This window comes from Carettochelys insculpta, chromosome 5 (assembly GCF_033958435.1).
Source record: "Carettochelys insculpta isolate YL-2023 chromosome 5, ASM3395843v1, whole genome shotgun sequence".
NCBI lineage: Eukaryota > Metazoa > Chordata > Testudines > Carettochelyidae > Carettochelys > Carettochelys insculpta.
In genome coordinates, this window is record NC_134141.1 from 97,865,666 (window position 1) to 97,887,813 (window position 22,148).

The following is a 22,148-nucleotide window of genomic DNA, read 5'->3' on the forward strand; positions in this document are numbered from 1 at the left end:
CCACACTTAGGACCCTGGGGATTTACACCCCTCCATACAGAAAGAAAAAGTACTACTCTCAACAAAGACGGTACCAGTACCAGCAACAGCGTCCCCAGTACCACAGGGGTTACGAGCAAGGGCGACACCAACAGCACCAGCAGTACAGAACTCCCAGGCGACGTTCCCAACAGAGCCGTGTGTCCTCGGGGCAGGGCCAAAGGCCACAAGTTTGACACACAGATCCAGGGCTGCGCCATCACTACCATCGCACAAGGTCATCCGAAGCGGCTATTCCACCATTGCCTCCGACCATTCTACGACCAGTGGCAAAGGATCACCACAGACAAATGGGTGCTGGAGATCATAGCCACGGGGTACGCCATCCCCTTCCAGTCGCTCCCACCGCCACGACCTCCACCCAGGCCCCACCTCCAGGAGGCCTCCCACGTAGCGAGGCTCAAGCAGGAGGTAGACCATCTCATGCTCATAGGGGCAGTGGAAAGAGTGCCGGAGCAACTGCAAGGAAAAGGGTTCTACTCGAGGTACTTCCTCACGGAGAAAAAGACAGGAGGCTGGAGGCCCATCTTAGATCTTCGAGGCCTCAACCGGTACCTGCGCAAGCAACGCTTTCGGATGATCACAATCGCCTCCATCCTTACGGCACTGGACGATGGAGATTGGTTTGCAGCCCTCGATTTACAAGACGTGTATTTTCACATAACTATCCATCCGGCTCACCGGCGATTCCTCCGGTTCATGGTAGGCAAAGAACATTTTCAATACAAGGTCCTACCGTTTGGCCTCTCCTCGGCCCCCAGAGTCTTCACCAAGACCTTGGCAGTGGTGTCAGCCTACCTGCACAGACAGGGGGTATTTATATTCCTGTATCTGGACGACTGCCTACTCAAAGGGGCCTCGAAGGAGGAGGTACTACGCATGATACGCGTCACAGCAGGCACGTTCTCTTCGCTCGGCCTGGTTATCAATCTGGCAAAATCAAAGATAGACCCCACACAGGACATAGAGTTCATAGGGGCACGCAGAAATTCTATTACAGCGAGAGTATATCTACCAGAGACTCGCTTTCGGGCCATTGGCTCCCTCGTGCAGGTCATCACCTTCAGCCCTACGGTGCCAGTCCTGACGTGCTTACAGCTGCTGGGCCACATGGCAGCGGCGACGTTCGTAGTACAGAACGCCAGGTTACACATGCGCAGCATGCAGCACTGGCTGGCGAACGTATACAAACCGGCAGCACACACCGTTCACAGGGTGGTGTCGCCCACAGCAGAGGTGCGCAAATCCCTGCAATGGTGGGTAAACCCCAAGAACTTGCAAACAGGGGTACCCTTCCACCAACCACAAATACCGGTTTTTCTTACTACAGATGCCTCCCTCATAGGGTGGGGAGCACACATGGGCGAAGAGGTGACTCAAGGGCTGTGGTCCTCCACGGAGCAGTCACTGCACATAAATATACTGGAGCTCAGAGTAGTGTTCAACGCCTGCAGACACTTTCGAGACCATATACAAGGCAAAGTCGTCGGGATCAGTACAGACAGTACCTCCACCATGTTTTATATAAACTGGCAAGGAGGAGCTCGGTCCCGTGCCTTATGTGCGGAAGCAGTCCGGTTATGGAACTGGTGCATCGCCAACAATATAATCTTGAAAGCCTCGTACTTACCAGGCGCTCACAATGTGAAGGCAGACCAGCTGAGCAGGCATTTTGCACTTACGCACGAGTGGCAGATCCGTCCCGATCTGCTACGACCGATTTTCCACGCATGGGGTTTTCCCCAGATCGACCTGTTTGCCACTCAACACAACAAGAAGTGCCCACGATTCTGCTCCAGGGCAGGACTGGGACGGGGGTCCCTGGGGGACGCATTTGCAATCTCGTGGAGGGGCCCCCTGCTTTACGCTTTTCCTCCCACAGTGCTGATCCACAAAGTCTTGCAGAAAGCCAGGAGGGAAGGAGCCCGAATGATCCTGATAGTCCCAACGTGGGATCGACAGCAATGGTTCTCCCTACTCCTGCGCATGTCGGACAGTCCACCGATGCCTCTTCTGGTGGCGCTGGATCTGCTTACGCAAGCCCAGGGGTCCATAGTGCATCCGCACCCCCAAGGCCTGCAACTACAAGCGTGGTTAATCCATGGCTCAGCTCCCTAGAGAGCACATGCATGGAGGAAGTGCAGCAAGTCCTAGAAAGTAGCAGGAGGACTTCCACCAGGAAGACCTACAAGCAGAAATGGACTCACTTCACGGCTTGGTGTTCTACCAAACAGCTGGCCCCCCTTTCAGTGCCTATACCTGTAATATTAGAGTATTTACTGGACCTCAAGAGAGGAGGACTCTCACTATCCTCGTTAAAGGTCCACCTTGCCGCCATTTCGGCATTCAGACACGAGGTTACCAGGTTCCTCAAAGGGTTGGTAAACCTATACCCCCCTCGGAAACCGCTTCCACCTTCGTGGAACTTGGACCTGGTGCTTAACGTGCTAACGGGACCACCGTTCGAGCCCTTGGCCACGGTTTCCCTCCGCCTCCTTACGATAAAGACAACCTTTCTTCTCGCAATTACGTCAGCTCGCAGGGTGAGCGAGCTTGCGGCAGTTATGGCAACGCCACCCTGCACTGTTTTTTCCAAGGAGGCGGTAACCATACGGCTGCATCCAGCCTTTGTTCCCAAGGTTTCTTCTGAGTTTCACATTAACGAACCTATTGTTTTACCCTCGTTTTATCCAAAGCCTCATAACTCTAACAAAGAGGCACGCCTACACCTCCTGGACGTGAGGAGGGCGCTAGCCTTCTATGTAGACAGGACCAAGTCCTTCCGGAAAATGGATACACTCCTAGTCTCTCTCGCTCCCAAATCGAAAGGAGAAGGTCTCTCTTCGCAGAGAATCTCGAAGCACGTTGTATCCTGCATAAAAATGTGCTACGAACTCAAAAAGACTCCTTTATTGGCCACTCCCAGGGCTCATTCCACTAGGGCAGTGGCGGCATCAACAGCCTTTTTCAAGGGCATTGCGCTAAAAGACATTTGCAGAGCGGCAACCTGGTCATCCTGTGACACCTTCGCCAAACATTATGCCCTTCACAGGGTATTCCAAGAGGATACCCGTCTCTCGACAGCGGTCCTCTCGGGGACAAGCTGCACATAATCCGATTACCCACCTCCTATCTTGGGTTACTGCTGGGTAGTCACCTAATGTGGAGCACCCACGGGGACACTTGAAGAAGAAAGACAGGTTACTCACCGTAGTAACGATGGTTCTTCAAGATGTGTCCCCGTGGGTGCTCCACTACCCGCCCATCCTCCCCGCTTCGGATCTCTGTTTAGTGTTTTGCAGGAGCATCCGAGGTGGTTGGTCAAGGAACTGGCGGGGACCAGATCGCGCACGTGGCCAGGAGCGTGCAAGGGAGCAGCGCGCGCGCCGCCGCATGCGCGGTCTGGCAGAAACTGCTTGGAAGATCCGATCTGCGGCACCGGGCAAGCCCGACACCTATTGTGGAGCACCCACGGGGACACATCTCGAAGAACCACCGTTACTACGGTGAGTAACCTGTCTATTTCAGCTGATGAACTGAAACATATGCATAAATAGCTTCTCATAATTGTGTGAATGCGGCCTGCTCCCTGCTCTTCATACCTTCAGGGACTGTGTGTCAAAGGGCATGCAACAGTTCAGGGAACTTTCTGCAGCCCATCACAGAAAGGCTGCAGAGTGCTCCCACATAGTCACAGGTCCAGTGACACCCAGCCTCCAGAGGCACAAGTTGGAGAAAAGGTGAGATGCTGGTGAGGCAAACAAAACCCCCGGTCAGGAAGAGAAGCACCCCCTGGCCATGGAAACGACCAACCCAGAGTGACTAGATTCAAATAAAATTAACACAAATCTTAATATAAAAAATTGAAAAACATTTAACACGATCAATATTAATCCTCAAAACTGGGGAAAAAAAGGACATAAAAAAATCCCAACACGCCTAAATAAAGGTTTGCTACAGTTCAAAAGTGAAGATTTTTTTCAGATTTATTTTTTCACAAAAAATTTATTGCAATATTGCTGTAGGCATGGTGGCCCTAGACGAGCTCTATGTAAGCTTCTTTTTCTCCACCAACATAAATGGGTCCAACAAAAAGATACTGTCTCACCTGCCTACTCTCACTGGTTTATTGTCATTTGTTATCTTTTTGAACTCTATGGAAATTCCAGTTTCTGATTACTTGAGTTTATAGGATGGTGTGCAAAAGCAAACACCAGGTGCCAGCATCCAGGAGGATGTGTGTCACCACTGGAGTTGCAGTGGGTTTATTTTTCTACTTGGAATTTTAAATGTTTTGTTACACAGGCTTAATGTATATTTCAGCTTCAGTTGCAATGTTTTGATATAGGATAACTGACAAAATAATAAAAGAAGAGCAAGGAATTTCTGTAGAAGGGGCGCTTTCAGTGCTAAATTTCAAAAATACAGGCTAGCATGATGTACCGGGGTATAACATCTCCAACCAAAAGATACTTGATACTTACAGCTGCAAAGGTCCCGTTCCAGATTCTGGTTGACACATTGACAAAATACTCTCCTTTCAGTATGAGGTCTTTCAGCCTGCATGCAATTGTATTACAGAACATGTTCTTGCAGTTCTTTCACAGAAGGGTAAAAAAGAGGTATTAGCATGATTCTTAAAAACCATAATTTGCTTTAATACACACTACAGATTTAATTCTCAACCTCTTGGTTCTGGCTGAACAAATTTTTTGACTTAGTTATTCTGTGTGTAAGAATTACATGCTTCTAATCCATACTGGATTGCTAGTTATGGAGGCTACAGCCCCCTGTTTATCTATAGGGCAGATACATCACAAACCATACAAGTGCAAGCTTACTCATACTTCCCCATCAGCGTTCCTCAGCCCTACACTAGAGGCATCACCAGAAAGAAGTCTCATTTCACATAGATTCTGAATACTATATAAGCACATATTTATATTTATTTGGATTAATTTAGTTAGCATTAGTGATTTCAATTGTCCAAACACTGCAGCAGTATTAGTGCTTAGATAATTGGTATAGGGAAACTACTAGACTACACAGACACAAGCACCAGAAAGAGCAGAGTTTGAGTGAGCAGCAAGGAGTAATACTAAGGACTGTTCTGTGACAAAGAGATGACCAGTTGCACACAACCAATAATATATACATGCATGCACACAGAGTAGCATGCACTGGAAAAATGGACTGTGGTTACACTGCAGAAATTTTAGCTGTAGAAAGACATACACACACAAAGGAGGAGGAAGCAGCAACACAATACAAATGTTGGCCCTTATGCTGCATTATGAGCCAGGCAGATGGACTGTGGAGCCTGTGTGGAGAATTACTCATGCTAATAAGGCCTTGCGTGGCTAAGAAGTCTGCCTATCCAGAATGCAAGGCTGGACTGGGACCACAGATAATACCATCACAGCTTTTCCTTACCAGTTCTTTAGTAGCTCTGAAGTTTTCTTTCTTGAAAGATGCAGAATAAGACATTTGTCCTATTTGCAGAGGATTAATCTTTGCATCACAGCTGACACTTCCGGCCTAGAAAGAAAACATAGAATTACAGCTGTTGTAAGCATAAGGGTGATTTTGAATATTAGTTTGACTATATACATATATATGATGCTGAACGTTTTGGAGAAATACCAATAATGTACTGATTTCCATTACAATTCAGAATTAAAAGGTTATTTATAATTCTAAGAAAAAGTGCTTATGTTTATCAAATTTTACAGACTGATTTATGATTTGAAAGAGGGTCCAACTGAAATGTATATGATCTTTGACCGATGTGCAAGGTGTGAAATATTTTGGAAACATTGTGCAAGTGAATATTGGACCCTGGTTTTTCTCAACAAACATAAAAGGAAGCACATTCAGATGTTCTAATGAGTCTAATTACATTTATTACATGGTATAAAACTTGTAATTGATGTATTTAATTTTTCACCTGATCTGTTTCCAGTGCAGTTAGATACATCAGAGGATTGTTTCCTTTAGTCAAATGCGGCAAATGAATTTTTATAGAAGCCATCTTCACTGGAATGCTTCCTGTTGTAATCTAAATAGAAAATAGCTAGTTATTCATTTATTTACCTATAACTGGATAAAAAACATATTATTCAGCTATACCAAACTCTCTCAGACTAATTAAAACTCTGAACTACTTTCACTGTAATAATTTTTTTCTATAGCTATACTTACCTAACTGGGCAGAAATTGCATTATACGAGCATTATATGGAAAACAATGTATACCATATAATGTTGAATGCCTGGCTACTTTCTAAACAACGCTGGTGAGTTTTCATGGAGCAGACCCACTTCTTCAGATCTTTGATCTCATCACCTAATGAATTATTTTGTTAGTCTTTAAAGTGCTACATGACTGCTTTTTTAACAACCATTTACGTTTCTTCCATGTTGCATATTTGCAACTTAACTTATTGCAGAATTACATAACCAGCACTGTTATCAATAATCCGAATAATTCATATATCTCCTTCAACACTGCCTTGAGTATTTAGCCAAACTAAAGAAATCAGTATGTCCTATTTCAATTGGCCAAATCCCGTGAAGACTTTTGAACGTGCTTAACTTTATGTACTGTGAATAGTCCCATTGCTTTCCATCTACAGAGGTACTGGTAGATTGACTTAATTACTAATAGTGCATAAAGGAAAAGCACAGTCAAAAGCCTATGTAGGATTTGGGCAAAAGTGAGCAATGGGAAAAACACATGTGCATAGGACTGCTTATCTCTAAATGGGAATCTTATCTTTAAGCAAGCGAAGTTTGTGCACTATGGTGGTGAAGCATTCACACTTTCACTATTTAGAATAATTTTCCTCAATGACCAAATTCATAAAGCAGTACAGTAAAACATATCAAGGCCCATCATTTTGATTGCTCTTTGGATACAGACTAGATGGAAAGACAAGAGCTATTTACATCCACACAAATGTTTACTAACCTTCACTGAAAAATTGAATGCAGGACCAATCTCTTCCAAATTATTCACGGTGGAAGGAATATTAGGGTCAGAATATACTTCATAGAAATTTATGTGGGCAAACCTGGTAATCAGCCACAAAGCAATAGATTTTTATTTGGCAGCTATGTAATTGGATGCCTTTTGATTGAATATAAATCAGGACATCAGACCTTTGAAGTATAACAAAAATACATTCAACTATTTGTATCTTTGTTTTCAGTTTACTATTAAACGTTTTTTTCAGAAATACAAAGTTTCTTATTGGAGCCCAATTCTTGAAGACAATTTGAAAGGTAGTGCAGCAAAGAAAGCTATACCATAAAGTGGGAGATAATGCCAGAAATGATCAAATCTACACATTAAATAAAGAATGTATTACTGCTGCTGAAAACAAAAATGAATGTTCACATTGGGGTATTTTCCAAAATTATGATTATTGAAAAGATAACAGATAAAGTGTCACATACATTTTATCACTAATATCACTATAGAATAGGGTGTTTTACATGAAAATATCTGTCATAGAAGGGTACAAACATGACCGAGATGGTCAGCAAACATTTTGTGAGAAAACTTATGGATTCATCCTGCTATAGGAACAGACATACCTTGTGAGGTGTCTCATCTGGATCTTTCAGGATATTGCAAGAGCTTTCGCAAAACTGGGGCTGTTAAAACAGTATCTGAGGGCTAAATTCTAAAATTAATCTCCTTGTCTAAATTTGCATAGACCTGCAATGGTTTGTAAGGTACATGTAGTTATACACTGTAGTGCCAGGTAGGCTTTCTCCATACTCACTGCAGCATGTAACTACAGGGGGTCATTGATATATATCAGGGACAGGGAAAGTAAAGCTGCAACTTCAAGTAGAGTATAATGAGGAATTTTCCCACATAAGAAATAATATAAATAGATGGGGATAGGGATTGTAAAAGCATACATTTTGCCTATGTGACCATTAAAACCCAATGTACCTTTCACTTACAATACCATACATTTAAAACATTGTGAGCAATATTTAAATAAATGATCCTAACCCAAAGTACATTTTTAAACCATTGTTATCCTATAAAACAGAGGAGGGTCACAGAGGATGCTGGGAGGGTATGATAATTTTCCATAATCCCCTGTCAGTGTATGGACAGGTCCTGCAGCGAGTGGGGAATGCCTAGGGCCCCATGCCTGGGACACTGGGGAGGTTGCCCCAGGCCCTGCGCCCCCTCTTGCGACAGACTAGTTATAAAGCTATGCATTTGGTTTTCTTCTTCTTTTTCAAAAGCAGGATGACATTATGCAAACAGAATAAGATGAATTCTCTAGTACTTGATAAAGTAGGCAAATAAAGATAGTGACTCTAAGGTCTCTCAGATAATACTTCTAATACTTTTGACAAAAATGACTGATTTTCTTTATTCAGCATACCTTGTTAAATGAATTTCTGCATCATACTGCAAAGGAATGGACAGGTAGACCTGGTTGTCTACTTCTTGCTCTTCATTGCTTTCACTATATATCAAAAACAGTTCATTCACTTGTGTGTCATAACTACATTTAAAACAAATTTACATAAGCACTAACAGTTAAATTATTTGTTTTAACTGTGCAGAAGATGCTTTTTAAATGAAATTACTTGATAAGAATGTACTTTACCTCAAAGCATGAAAACTTAGATTTGCCATATCCTGAAGATGTTTGAGATTAAAGTCAAAATTAACATCAAAAGATACCTACACAAATGAGAAACAGAAGTAAATAGATTATACAATAAGAAAAGTGCTTACAAGCACATTCAATTATATATCTCCACATAAACATCTAGAGTGATGAACAGACCAATGCCTGGGTGGTGTCCACCCAAGAGGGAGCAGGACAGAGGCCAGCACTTCACGAGCCTGTGGCAGGAGCCTGGGGAATTGTGGCAGTATCTCTGGTAGAAGCTCTTCCCTTCTCAGTGACCTGCCTTTGAGCTTTAATTTTTTGCTTCCTGTGGCTGTGATTCCCTGAAATTTAAGCACAGCTCTCAGCCTTCATTTTCATAGACTGAACAAGCTAGTCTCTTTTAGTTGCCTCTTGTAAGACAGGATCTCTGTTCCCCTGATTTTCCTAGTAGCTCTTCTCCATACCTGTTCTAATTTAAATTATTTTTTCTTGATGATGGGTGACAAGAACTATGTACTGTAGTCCAGACGAGGCCTTATCATTGCCTTGTACAATGGCATTAGTTCTTCCCTATCACTACTGGAGTTACCTGAGACATCATACAATCACATTTGCCTTTTTCATGACTGCATTACACTAAAGGTTTATAGTCATCCTCTGATCAACTCAAGTACTCAGATCTTTCTCCTCCTTTATTGTTTACAACTGATGAGCCCCCCCATGCATTACAGAAATTCATGTTAGTCATATGACCCTTCAAACTGATAAATTTTAACCCATTTCTATTAGTCCAGTCCTCAGGGTTCTCCAATTCTTCCTGTATGTGATTCACTACTCTGTATTGACGGTGCTGCCAAATTCTTAGTGTCATCAGCACACTTCATTAGTACACACCCACTTTGTGTCAACGTCATTCATGAGCTTATTTGGTTATGCACCTCCTGAAGTTGTAACTCAAGTGAATGAAATTTATGTCTCCGTATTTATTCATTTGGCCATCAATATTCCCTACCAGGTGCAATTTAGCCAAAGCTGTTAAGAAGTAGGGGCTTACATTCAATCCAGTGATGTTTTTCCTGCACAGAAAACATGTTTCTGTTCTTCCAAGGAGCAGATATAGACTCAGACCACAGTCTAGTGATTGCAAACATCAAGATAAAACTCAAAAGAAAATGTAAGATAGTTTAAGAAAAGAAGAGACATGGAGAGGCTATGTGAGGAAGAAATAGGTAATGCATACAGAGCAGCGCTCAAAGAGAAGATTAAGAATATCACCACAGAGAAAGACCTAGATAAGAGAGTCTCAGGGATAGCCATCACTATAGAAAAGGCAATTGAGCAGACTGTTCCAGAAGAAGAAAAGATCGATAAGAAGTGGATTACACAGGACACTGAAGTTGGTTCAAGAGAAGAGAGCACTGAAGATCAGAAGAGATGTCTCTGAGATGGCAGAACACAATATAGAATGAAATGCAATGAGGTAAGGAAAGCAGCCAGAAAGGATAAGGAGACATGGTTAGAGGAGCAATGTGAAGATATAGAGAGGTATTATGGCAAATGTAAGACCTGGGAGGTATGTAAGGCACTTAGGAATATTAATAGGAAATGGCAACCAAAGCAGATGGCAATCTGTTAGCCGGTGGCCGGGTAATGTGCGGTGAGGTACCAACTATGCCCTTGTTATCATCCAAGTTTAAAACTACAAGAGCAGAGAGCTCGTCGCTGAAAGCAGCCAAGACAGGCTGATGGATTCCCCTGGGTCCTAAGCAACCCAGTTTTTTACTGTTAGAGCAGGGACCTGCTAGCTCTCTGACCCACGGCCAGGCTGTAGTAACCAAACGGTTAAAGTTCTTTTGTTGTGCCAGCTGTGTTGCAGTAACAAAAGGGTTAACAAAATAGTTAGGCTTGGATCTTAACTAGTTACAAGTTTATTAAGCTACAGGTATAAGCGTACGGTTACAAAAGGCTATTGTTTACTTCTTATATGCTAGCAAAGTATAGGTGTTAACAAAGTACAGGTGTTAACATGGGGATCGGGGATTGCAATTATTCCCCATGAACGAGCAAGCTGGCTTGTAAGGGGGAGACTTTGTCTGGCTACACGATCAAAGATGAGAAAGAAGTGCTCATGAACAGGGAGAAGATTGTGCAGTGATGGATGAGATATTGCACTGACCTATACAAAACACAGTTGGACCCGAGTGTCTCAGAGAGACCGATTGAAGACCTGAAAGAGATATGTTCACCAAGCATTGAGCTCGAGACTGATATTTCGAAGGAGGAAGTAGAAAAAGCAGTGAAACAACTAAAGAACAAAAGGCCCGGAAATGATAAGATCATGGGAGAGATGATCAAATATGGCGGAGAAAGCATGATCCAGGAAATACACTGAGTATATAATATAGGATGGAAAGAAGGGAAGGCGCCCAAGGAATGGACAAGATCTGTGCTAGTGACAATACCCAAGAAAGGAAGTACATTGGAGTGCAAGAACTACAGAACAATTGCCCTAAGGAGTCATCTAGGCAATGTGTTGATGATGATACTGAGAGACTAAGATCGCAGATAGAAGAACATACAGCAGACAGGCAAGCGAGGCTCAGAAAAGATAGAAGTACCATACAGCAGATATTGGCACTAAGACTGATACCGGAAAAAGCGCAATGAAAGAACAAGAACGTATACACTTGCTTTGTCAATTTTCAAAAGGCATTTGACATTATAGATCAGAAAGTGGCTTGGGTGGTGTTGGAGTCATACAGAGTGGATAGCAGACTGATAACGGTTGTTGAAGGATATCAGTGACAATGCGGAGGCAGGAGTGAGAACATGCGGGGAGTTGGGAAGCTGGTTTAAAACAAGTAGAGGTGTGAGACAAGGTGATGCAATACCACCAAGTATCTTCATCACACATCTGGAGAGAGAGATGGACAAAATCAAGGAAGAGGTAGAATGGTTAAATGCATGCGGAAAGAGAATTAACAACTTGAGGTTCATGGATGACATCATTATCATTGAGGAAGATGAGGAGAAGCTAGCAAAAATGGTGCAGGTGTTAAATGAAGACGGGAAGCGGTACGGACTGTTTATGAACATCGATAAAAACAATGGTATTTGGAGATATGGAAATAGGAAGGAAGATCAGCGTTGATGGTATTGAACTTGAAAATGTAGAGAAGTTCACATATCTGGGGAGCAACATAATGTATGATCTAGATTGTAAAAAGGAAATAGTGACTAGAATAGCGAAAGCAAGAGCGAGTTTTAAGGCAATGGATGAGATCTGAAAAAGCAAAGCAATTAGCTTAAGAACAAAGCAGAGCACCTTGAAAACGTGTGTATTCAGCAGCATGTTGTACAGATGTGAGATATGGGTGATAACAAAAGATTCGAAAAGAAGAATATTGGCTTTCCAAAGGAGTTGTTATAGAAAAATTCTGAGAATAGGATGGATGCAGAAGGTCACCAATGAGGAATTATATAGAAAGCTACAGCTGAAAGACAACCTGTTGCAGAAGGTTATAAACAGAAGCTACAACTATTTGGGCATTTTTGCAGAGTGAGTGATGAACGAAAAATCAAGACCCTGTTATTCAGCATAATGGATGGTTTGAATAGGAGAGGCAGACCCCACAGAGAATGTATGGATGATATAGTAGATTGGGGTGGAGCTAGTCTACAGAAACCAAGCCACTCCGCACTGGACAGGGAAAGATGGAAGGAAATAGTGAGAGAGGCATCAGACACAAACGGGCACTGAGCCCATAGTTATTGATGATGATGATGTTCTTTCTGGTAAGCTTATTGTTGTTTCAAATGACTCTGCAATGGAATGGGAGACCTTTTCCCCTGCTGCCTATCCTGGATTTACACACCTCCATTCAAGTGCTGGTCCACATCCTCCCTCCATGGTAGCATAGCATTCACAAACGGGTTATGTCTGAAGCCAGGGAGAGGGAGTTTCTGTTGACTGAACCAAGCAGTAATTCCCAGCTCAACAAACTGTGCTGGTCAAAGTCTCTAATATTTTTTTCCTAGCTAGAATCACAGAACAAATACGCCATCTTCATCCTCCTTGACTGCCTTCAAGTTGACGATGGTCCTCCTCTTAAATTCTTATTCTCTTTGACTTCCAAGATACTGTCCTCTCCTGTGTTTCTTCCAGTCTCTCTAACTGGAGCCTCTCATCCATCTTACAGCTTTCTGTAGGAGTTCCACAAGGCTCTGCCTTCTCGTCCCCTTCTACATCTTATTTCTGGGTAATCTTAGACACAAACACAAATTCAACTGGCATCTCTGTGTTACTCTACTCCAGGCTTGTTTCCTTCTGTACTAACTAAAATCTCAGGCTGCCCTTCTGAAGTCTTCTGATGGGTGCCTATCTGTCAACTCAAAACATGGTAAAACAGAGCTCTTAATCTCCCCCATCCCATCCCCACTACTTTCTTTCTCATTTACTGTGGACACCACCACCACTGCCTGGAAAGCAGTGTTCTGGGGTGAAAACATAAATGTGCCGGCTTCCTACCTTCTGCTCCCACCTCCACCCTCACAGCATTACAGTAGCATGGCAGGGAGAAGCATGTTGCAGAGCCACTTCCTTCCCCAGCCCTGTAGTTACTGGGATCTTCGGACCATTTGTTACCATCAGAACAGATTACATATAATGCAGAGATGTGAATCTAACCAAAGCATTAACAGGAAACATGCCTGTCACCAGTGAAGAGAAACACTTCTATAAGCGTTGTGGTAGTTATGACAAACACAAAATCGGAGCAGTACCTGTTGTTGCACTTTAAAAACAGGATAGCTGACTTGGCAAATGACTGATTTATGGCCAATGCCCATCTGACATGAGACTTCAGTCCCATCAGCCTGGAGGAAAAAACCCAGATATTAGCTTCTGCTACGAAATCAAGAGAATTCCCAAACATTACTTTTTTAACGTGTCATCCACCAAATACTGCCAGATCCACCCACAATCCAGCTGTAGTTCCCTATGGGCTAGGAGGGGCAAACTACTGGCAGGCTGGGCAGGGGACATTTGGAGCAGGTCAGGTGATGAGTAGGAACACGACAGACTGGGAGTATGTAAATCCTCTGGCAAACTGCTTCTGTGCAATCAGTGCAGGTGACAACTTCCATGGGTCACCACAAAAGGTGTGGGGTAACCCAGCTCCACACCTCTGAGAAGGGCTGCCAGTCCTCTGCACTGCCTGGACCCAGGTGCTGCCCCCCCCAGACCCCAGTGCTTAGAGGTACATAGGGCATGTGGAGTGGCATTCGGACAGCAGTTTAGAGGATCCAGGGGTCTGGCTTCTACTGCTGCCTTTGACTTGCCAGGCCCCAGGGTAATTGACCTCTTCCTTCCCACATCTCCTCAGTGGGCCTGCATGCAATTGCTTATCTGTAATATCCCACAAGAAGGTTGCATTTAGAAACAAGGAATATAGATTGGAGGCCAGTAGTATATGCATTATTAGTAATGACCCCAAAGTGAACCTGAGAAGTCACCTGTTCTGGGTGTAGCAATACCTACAGCATCAACTCTTACTGAGGTTTCAAGCTCAGAGTGGGGATTCCATCCCTGAGCCCTCACACAAAGCTAGTGGAAATGGGTCTTGTGCAGGGCACCAGATCTGATCCTTTCAGAAGATTAACCTAAATATGAACTTAAACTGAGGACCCTCCTTGAATGCTGGAGTTCATCTTCCATTGTCTTATTCCATGCAATTCTGGTTCTAGACTCCTTTCTGCTCTGAAGCAGGACTCCCCTTTTCCCCCCACCCAGCGGGTATGGAGGAGAGAATGGATTTTCCTGAAGACTTAATTTTTTTGAAACCAATGGATTTTTTTTAAAAGATCCATTTTCTTTTTTTGGATCTTTGTGAAATGGAATCATTGTGCTTGTGCAGTGCATTGGGGTCTGGATGTAAGGTGAATACCATGGGGCCTGGCTATTTGCATATAGGAGAACATGGGTCTTGAGTAGGTCAGGGCAGGGCCAAAAGATGTGTCTTTTCATGAATGCTCCTATTCCTTCTTTTCTCACAACAGACAGCCTGGGAAGCATCCTGCATAAGATATTTTAACTACTGGAGTCTACTCGTCATATACCTCTCCAGTAGCAGCTTTTAACCTGTGCCAGGCATTGGGGTCTGGATTTTATCCTTCATTAAATAGTTGGGAGCAAGAGTTCAGATACATGATTTATTCCAGTCCCCAAAATAATCTGTAGCATTCTTTTTCACAAGAAAAAATCCATCAGAAGCATAGCTTCTGGTAGAGTGATCATCTTTGATCTGACTGCCTAGCTGAAACACATGACCTTGCCAGTAATGCTATTTCTAGTTCCAAAATCTGTGTTTTAAAACTCTGTCCATGTTACACACTTGATTTGTCAAGTATAAACTCTCTGTAGCATGGCAACAGTATTCAGAAGTGTAGCTGGGGGGTCAAGCAATAGATACATGATGCCACGTCCCAGGGTATGGAAAAAGTGATGATAATACTGAGGCAGACTCAGACCAGATGGACTGCCAGCATTTTTGTTGAGCTGGCCATCTCCATCCTTGACCTCATTGAACTGAGATGCTCTGTTCAGTTCTGACTGCTAGTAAGAGACCTGAAAGATGATTTTGGTATCCTAGGGAATAAGTTGGGCAGGAGGGATACTTTGTACATCAGCCTTCACTAGGAAAACGGTACTAAAAAGAAAAACATTTCTCTGGGAAACCAGAAAAAACATAAATAATAATAGGAAAAGTTGAGAGGAGGTGAATATTTCTACATACTGGTAAAGAAGATGAAGCGAAAAACAAGTTATCTGAAAATGTAGCCTGGATTCTGGTATTGTAGGCATTCTCCTTTTTGTTCCTCAACTTCACACTGAATGTTAGCCTTCTGTTCTTGCTACTGACAATAAAGGGCTGTTTGCTGTTGAAAAAGTGTTTGGTATTATAAATGTAGTAATTAGTGCAACTTCAGATCACTAAAAGGCATTATACTTCCATTAAGCAACAACGCAGATGAACTATCAATTTTCCAAGTCCTGGATACTTAAAGCTATAGCTTTCAAATAACTTTTTCCAATTGTTCTAAATAGTGTGAACTCATCTGTCAATACTGACCTGAATAAACACTTTCTGTAAAGCTGCATAACCTTGACTATGCATTACCAAGGATTTCATTAAGTTTTAATGTAGAAATGCTGTAATTCTCTTTAAAAGCAAAGTAACTGTAAGAATTCAGTTGCCTTCCAACAGCGTCATGCATCTGTGCTTATAACAGTTTTTCGTCCTCTACTAGTAGTAGAAACTGCAATACTCTTTATATATTTTTTTCCAAAAAATATTTGCTGCATTGCAAAGAAACTCTTAAGTTTTTATTCAGAACACAAATGACTAAAATATGCTTTTGATAATAATCATTTTATTTAACACTTACCCATCACCAGTTTTCTGTTGAACTTCAAGAACAAGATCAGAAATGCAGATTTCATCCTCACCACAGTCCTTAATGAAAGGGATCTACAGAAAGGGGGCTTTTTTATTTTTTCGTTTCAAATTATAATTAATGGATCATAACTGATTATTTCTAGCTTACATTTGTCACCTCTGGAGTAGCTTAATAATATTACCCCCATTTTACAGATGTCTCTGAGACCTAACAAGCACTAAGCCACTTTTATAAAGTTATGCAAAATTGGGAAATGAACCACATCCTTCTTGTGCCTTAACCATTAAACTTCCCCCTTCATCTCTATGGTGTCAATGGGAGCAATGTTGGGGAAACACTGTGTGCTTTCAAACACTAATGTCCTATACTTACACTGTAGGCCACAGTGGAAGGAGAATATATGTCAAGGACAGGACTGGAGCCAGGATTCTTGAGGTTAATATCAATGCGCAGACTAAGTGAGTTTACAACATCAGAAGGCTCCTATAAAACACATAGATATTCGCTGGCAAGTGGCTGTACAGCAGATAATTTAAAACAGTATTACATATTGTCCCTTAATGATGATCAACATGACGTAAACAACAGAGACTAAAATTAAGTGTTGCCTCTCATTTTCTAATATTGCAGCATTGCTTCTTTTTAATCTTTTACTTCTTCCTGTGCTGGTCTGCTAAGCCATATTTCTGCAGAGTCTACTAGTGTCAGCATTTCCTTTTTAATACCCAGGGTTCATAGTGACTGTAATTGTTTATGTGACTCTGGAGCCTGGAAAGTCCCTGCTGTTGCTGTTTCAGTCTTACTTGCTTCCCCCACCACACTTTGCCATATATGGCAACTGGGTCCATAGGAATGACATAAGGAGAAACATTAAACATGTGGCGTGAGTCTCCCATCCTCTCCCCTTCCAGATTTCCTAGTAGTGAATGGCTTCTTCCCAGTTCGATGACAAACTAAGGTCTACACTAGACCTTAAGTTGACTGCAGATACTCAGTTCTAGCTATGGCAATTGAGTAGCTAGAATCGATGTATTTGCAATCAATTTACCTGTCTGTCCTCACTGAGAGAGGTCAACAGGAGAGTTTCTTGCATCAACCTCCCTTACTCCTCATGATAGTGAGGAGTACAGTGGTCAACTGCTGACCCCAGATAGATGGATTTTGCACGTCTCTACCAGACACATGAAATCAAACTCCAGAAGATCGACCCTGACTGGTTCAATCTTCTCAGAAGTGTAGGTATGGCCTAATTAAAACTCTCTCATCTCAACCTCTATGGCTGACAGCTCAGAAATGAGGCTGCATCAAGAGGTGGTGGGTGCAACGTACTGGCCCAAAACATTTGCCCTAATGGCAGTTAGGTGTATTAGGAAAGGAAGAAAACTTCAATGGTAGCAAAGTTAACTGCCTGAAAATAGATAGGTTTACATTTTTTAAAGATTCTTTATTCAAGGCAGGAATAAAAGAACCAGTTCCCTGACACATCTCATCACCATTCTCAGGATCAAGCAAGGGGTTTACTTCGTCTCTAGGAATTTCGCTGTTTCACTGTTATAAGCAAAATTGAGTGGGTGTTTTACCTCTGTATACCAGCTTGACTCATTTCCCGCAGCCCTTTTATGCAGCCTACTAGGGCTGGTACATACCAGAAGACTGCCTAAGTTGTTTACCTAGCTTTTTTAAAAAAATATTATTATTATTATTATTATTATTATTAATAATAATTATTATTATTATTAATAACCTTTCAACACTTCTATCTTTGAACAGCCAGCTATGGAGTTGTCCAGTCTGACTCCATTGAAATCATGGAGTTGAGGCAAAAATTATTGAATGAGGTTCTCTGGCCTCTATCAAAGTGATCAGACTAAATGATCATAATTGTCCCTTCCTGCCTTAATATCTAAGAATGTAAGTTTTGCCATTCACTTGCAGAGGTCCTGTATTTTTAAGCTGAAAAGTTAAACGGGTTTACTTAGATATTTAGTAAGATACTGACACTACCAAATAAAATTCTACTTTTGGGATGTAAAAGTCCTCCATTTCTTTCTTCAATGATTTAAGCCACATGAGAATGTTTGAGAATGCTTACCGGTACATTGAAGATGTGGTCAACACATGTCTCCGCAGAGCTTACAACAACATTTTTCTGCATATATCTCTCATTGTTTTCTTTGAATAATCCTCTAGAAGTTACTCTAGAAGACTGAAGATCAGCATCCAATGTTGCATTGTATCTGATATCTACAAAAGGAATATAACACATCTGTGTGGAGTCCAAATTTTGTTGCAGCTCCCACCAAAATCAGGCTTCACTATTATAGAACAACTGGTTGTGCCATAAAAAATCTGAAGTATTTTATTGCTTCTGTAGCTTGCTAAACATAAAGCTTGTTCAAAAGTGACAAATCAATCAAATATATACTGAGACTACAGAAGTATGTAACCTGAGCAACGGGTCACTCTGCAAGGCCAGGAATACACCAAATACAGATGTTTTGCAATCATATCTCAGATCTCTCAGTGTGCCAGTCTATTTTATTGTCCAGCATCCCAGGGATGCCAAACAATAAAGCTTGTACTGTCCAACTGATCTGGTGAGTTCTGACAATACTGAATTATAAGTCCTTAAAGGGCACTTATATCATTTTTCTATTTCCTTCATTTCTTAAAAATAGTGATGGACAAGTCTATTGAAAGACCCAAAATTGGGCTGCAATTTTTTAAAAAATTATGTAGTTTGGACTCTCCTGTCTAATTTTCTTTTCTTGTTACTCAAGACTACATCTACACTAGAGGGTTTTGTCAACAAACTCACAGCGTGTCTACACACAAAATGCATTTTGTTGTCAGAAACTGTAGAAAAAAAGCCATGTAGATGCTCTGGGGGACCCTTTTGTTGACAGTTTTGTTGGAACATCTTTTCCAACACACTTCTGTTGACAGATGTTTCTAGTGTAGACATATCCAAGAAGCACTTCTGTCTGCTCACATCAGAGGAAGCAGCATGTTCAGTATGAGAAGTTTAGCAGGGAGAGAAAAATTTTGTTGAAGAGAGAAGATATGATCATTGCTACTGCTTGAAACAGCAGAATGGAAACAAGCCCTGTACCCCAGCCAGCTTCTGAACTGACTCCTTTACTTCTCCAAACTGATCAAAGTTGATGACAGGATTGGCATACAGCTGAAAGACAACCTGGGAGCTCAGCACAGTAAAATTAGTCTCTGAGATCCCATGCCTTTACTCTCTCTCTCCCTGATGGCACTTCATGATGCTAAGAAGACAGTCTTGACAACTCTGCACTCTTTTCAATACATTTCCTTTCTCACTTTTCAAAGACAATAGGTCAAGGATAACCACTGTGATTTAAAGAAAAACAAAGAAGCAACCCTTCACCCACTATATAAATTTATAGTGATTTCTTCTTTCATAGGCTTGGAATCTAATATTTGTTTTTGATTTTCCTCAGTATATCTGAATTACAACTTTACTTGACTTAAACCCTTGTACTCTGAGTGGAACACAGGTCATTTACAGGTCTCCTCCATTTCACTCTGTCGTGGGACAAAACTTCTAGCTGACTCCAGGAGTACTCCAGTTTTTGTCCTTCATCTCAACAGATCTTCTCCATGTTGTCTGAGGTCTTCCTCTTTTATGTTTTCCTTGCAGGTTTCATTTGAGATCTTGACAGACTATGCTGGACTTTCAACCTAATTCATGTAAGCAGTATCTGAGGTATTCTTACCCACTTGCTTAATTCCATGAGCAGGTCTAAATTTGGCCGTGAAACATATTTTGACTGCTATCTCCGTGTTCTTGTTTAGCAGACTGATTTTCTCAGGCATAAATGAGGCTCTTATGGACACATTTGCAATGCTTTGTGACCTGAAACAAAAAGACGTGGCTATATATGATTTCAAGGATCCTCAGTAAATCAGAAACTTAGTTCTGGGATAGGCCTATCTGTGATTATAATGTTTTTATATTGGTCTCCACTGTAAAATTTCCCATCATGCCAGCCTGGTTCCAGTTATCTTTCTTTGATCAACTTATTGTTTTCCATAGCTGTCTTAAGTCTCCTTGATGTTGTCACATTAACTAACACAGCATGGGAAATTTATGCTCAATTAATACTAACACTCAATATTTTAAATAATTTTTCATAAGACAGTAATACACAATCAAGTCTTTGTATTTCTCCGTAGGGAAAACTGCTCATGTTCTTTTAGAAAAGTCACTACCTTAATTTGGGAGCAGAGCAACTACATTTCTTCTCAATTATTTTTTGTGAAAAAAGTGTAACTGTCATATTAATTGGTCAAGATTCCAAAGAACCATTTTGAAGAACTAAAAACATATTGCCAGGCAAATTCAAGATGATGCTTTGTTAACAACTAATTTTCTTTTTTGTATTTTACAATTCACACATGGATACTTCAATTATCTTTATTTTCATCAAGCCAGGTCAAATTCTAGAGAAAAGCAGAGATATGAATACCTGTTATAGATGAAACTAAAATAAATTTACACATGGAATGCTTAATGACATAAACAGGCATTCCATTGTGGCTAAAAGAAATTAGATCATCATTAATTTTTAATACTAGATAATTTGATTTTATTATGCAAACAAGAGGTGGCAATTTATTTATGTTTTTAATTCTGTTACTAGTGCAAACTCATATTTCCTAATATGTCTCTATAATATCCTTAGGGAGATGTGGTGAGGAGATAGATAACTGAGGAATGAATCTATTTATCAATTTGCGTCTCAACTTAGCAGCACCATACAATGTGATGCACACATTAGGTGTGTCTACACCAGGGGAGGCCAGCCCGTGGCTCTTTGAGCTTTTAAATGTGGCTCCTCAGAGCTGCATGCTGGGGGTGCCATGCCAATACCGCATATGCACCCTGCGCTTAGCGGTGAAATGCATGGCAGCAGTGGTGGCACAGTGGCGGCTCCTCCTTAGAGCCACATGTTGGGAGTGCCGCCTGCCTACTTTGCACACATGCCCCACCACTTGGTGGGAGAAGAACATGGTGGCAGCAGTGGCGATGGCTCCAGCAAGTTGCCAGCATGGAATTAGAGCAAGTGGGAGCCTGGGGGTGCCTGGCTCTTGGGGGGTGGTGTGCAGCTTCCCTTATGAGGGTGACTGCTTGGTCTAGGGGGTATGAACCTCATTTCAAGTGTGAGAGGGCCTGGGTTCAAGTCGCACACAAGCCTTTTTGGGGGAAGGAGGAGGTCAGTGGTTTGAGCAATGGCCTGCTAAACCCAGGGTTCTAAGTTTAATCATTGAAGGGTCTGTTTAGGGATCTGGGACAAAGAGATTAAAAAAAAATCTGTTTGGGATGGTGATAGGTCCTGCTTTAAGTGGAGGGGACTGGACTCAATGACCTCTGAAGGTCCCTTCCAGTTCTATGAGATACATATATATCCATATTAAAAAAAAAGAAAGGTGAGGGGAGGGCACTGAGCCACATACGATATGTTTATTTTTATCTATATATATATTTTTTATATCTATCTATCTATATATATATATATAAAATATAAATGTAAATAAATATATAATATATGGCTCTTTGCACTCTATCCACCACTATTTTGGCTCTTCTTCTCTAACTGGTTGGCCACCCCTGAACTGCACAGCAAAGAAAATCCCATGGCTGGCCTGTACCAGCCAAACTGGGCTCACAGGATTGCAGCTGTTTCATTGGGGTGTAGACATCCAAACTTGGACTGGGACCCCGTGGGCCTGGAGAGTCACAGAGCTTGGGATTCAGCCCGAGCCTGGGAGTCTACTCAGCAATGAAATGGCCCCAAAGCCAAGTTGTCTGGCATGGGCCAGTCACAGATGTCTAGTTGCTATAAACATATGGCTTTGGAAAGCACAATATTTGTGGCTTGTGTTCTTTTCTTTATGTGATTAAACTCATAAACTGTCTTGGCAGATAAGTGTTGTCCACAGGACAAAAAAACTTAATTTTGTCAGAAGC

General features: G+C 41.9%; 1 protein-coding gene across 1 annotated transcript in view; it reads right to left on the minus strand.

Moving 5' to 3' along the window:
- The window catches only part of ITGA2 (integrin subunit alpha 2), a 102,711-nt gene that overhangs the window by 15,849 nt on the left and 64,714 nt on the right, over positions 1 to 22,148 (minus strand). The window contains exons 16-27 of the mRNA XM_074995581.1: positions 19,894 to 20,033; positions 18,240 to 18,391; positions 16,520 to 16,630; positions 16,136 to 16,218; positions 15,484 to 15,625; positions 13,472 to 13,564; positions 8,681 to 8,757; positions 8,453 to 8,536; positions 7,009 to 7,111; positions 5,987 to 6,097; positions 5,473 to 5,577; positions 4,524 to 4,637 (exon numbers count right to left, since the gene is read on the minus strand). Of these exons, the coding sequence (XP_074851682.1) occupies positions 4,524 to 4,637; positions 5,473 to 5,577; positions 5,987 to 6,097; positions 7,009 to 7,111; positions 8,453 to 8,536; positions 8,681 to 8,757; positions 13,472 to 13,564; positions 15,484 to 15,625; positions 16,136 to 16,218; positions 16,520 to 16,630; positions 18,240 to 18,391; positions 19,894 to 20,033 (1,315 nt within the window). The remainder of the gene's footprint in view (positions 1 to 4,523; positions 4,638 to 5,472; positions 5,578 to 5,986; positions 6,098 to 7,008; positions 7,112 to 8,452; positions 8,537 to 8,680; positions 8,758 to 13,471; positions 13,565 to 15,483; positions 15,626 to 16,135; positions 16,219 to 16,519; positions 16,631 to 18,239; positions 18,392 to 19,893; positions 20,034 to 22,148) is intronic.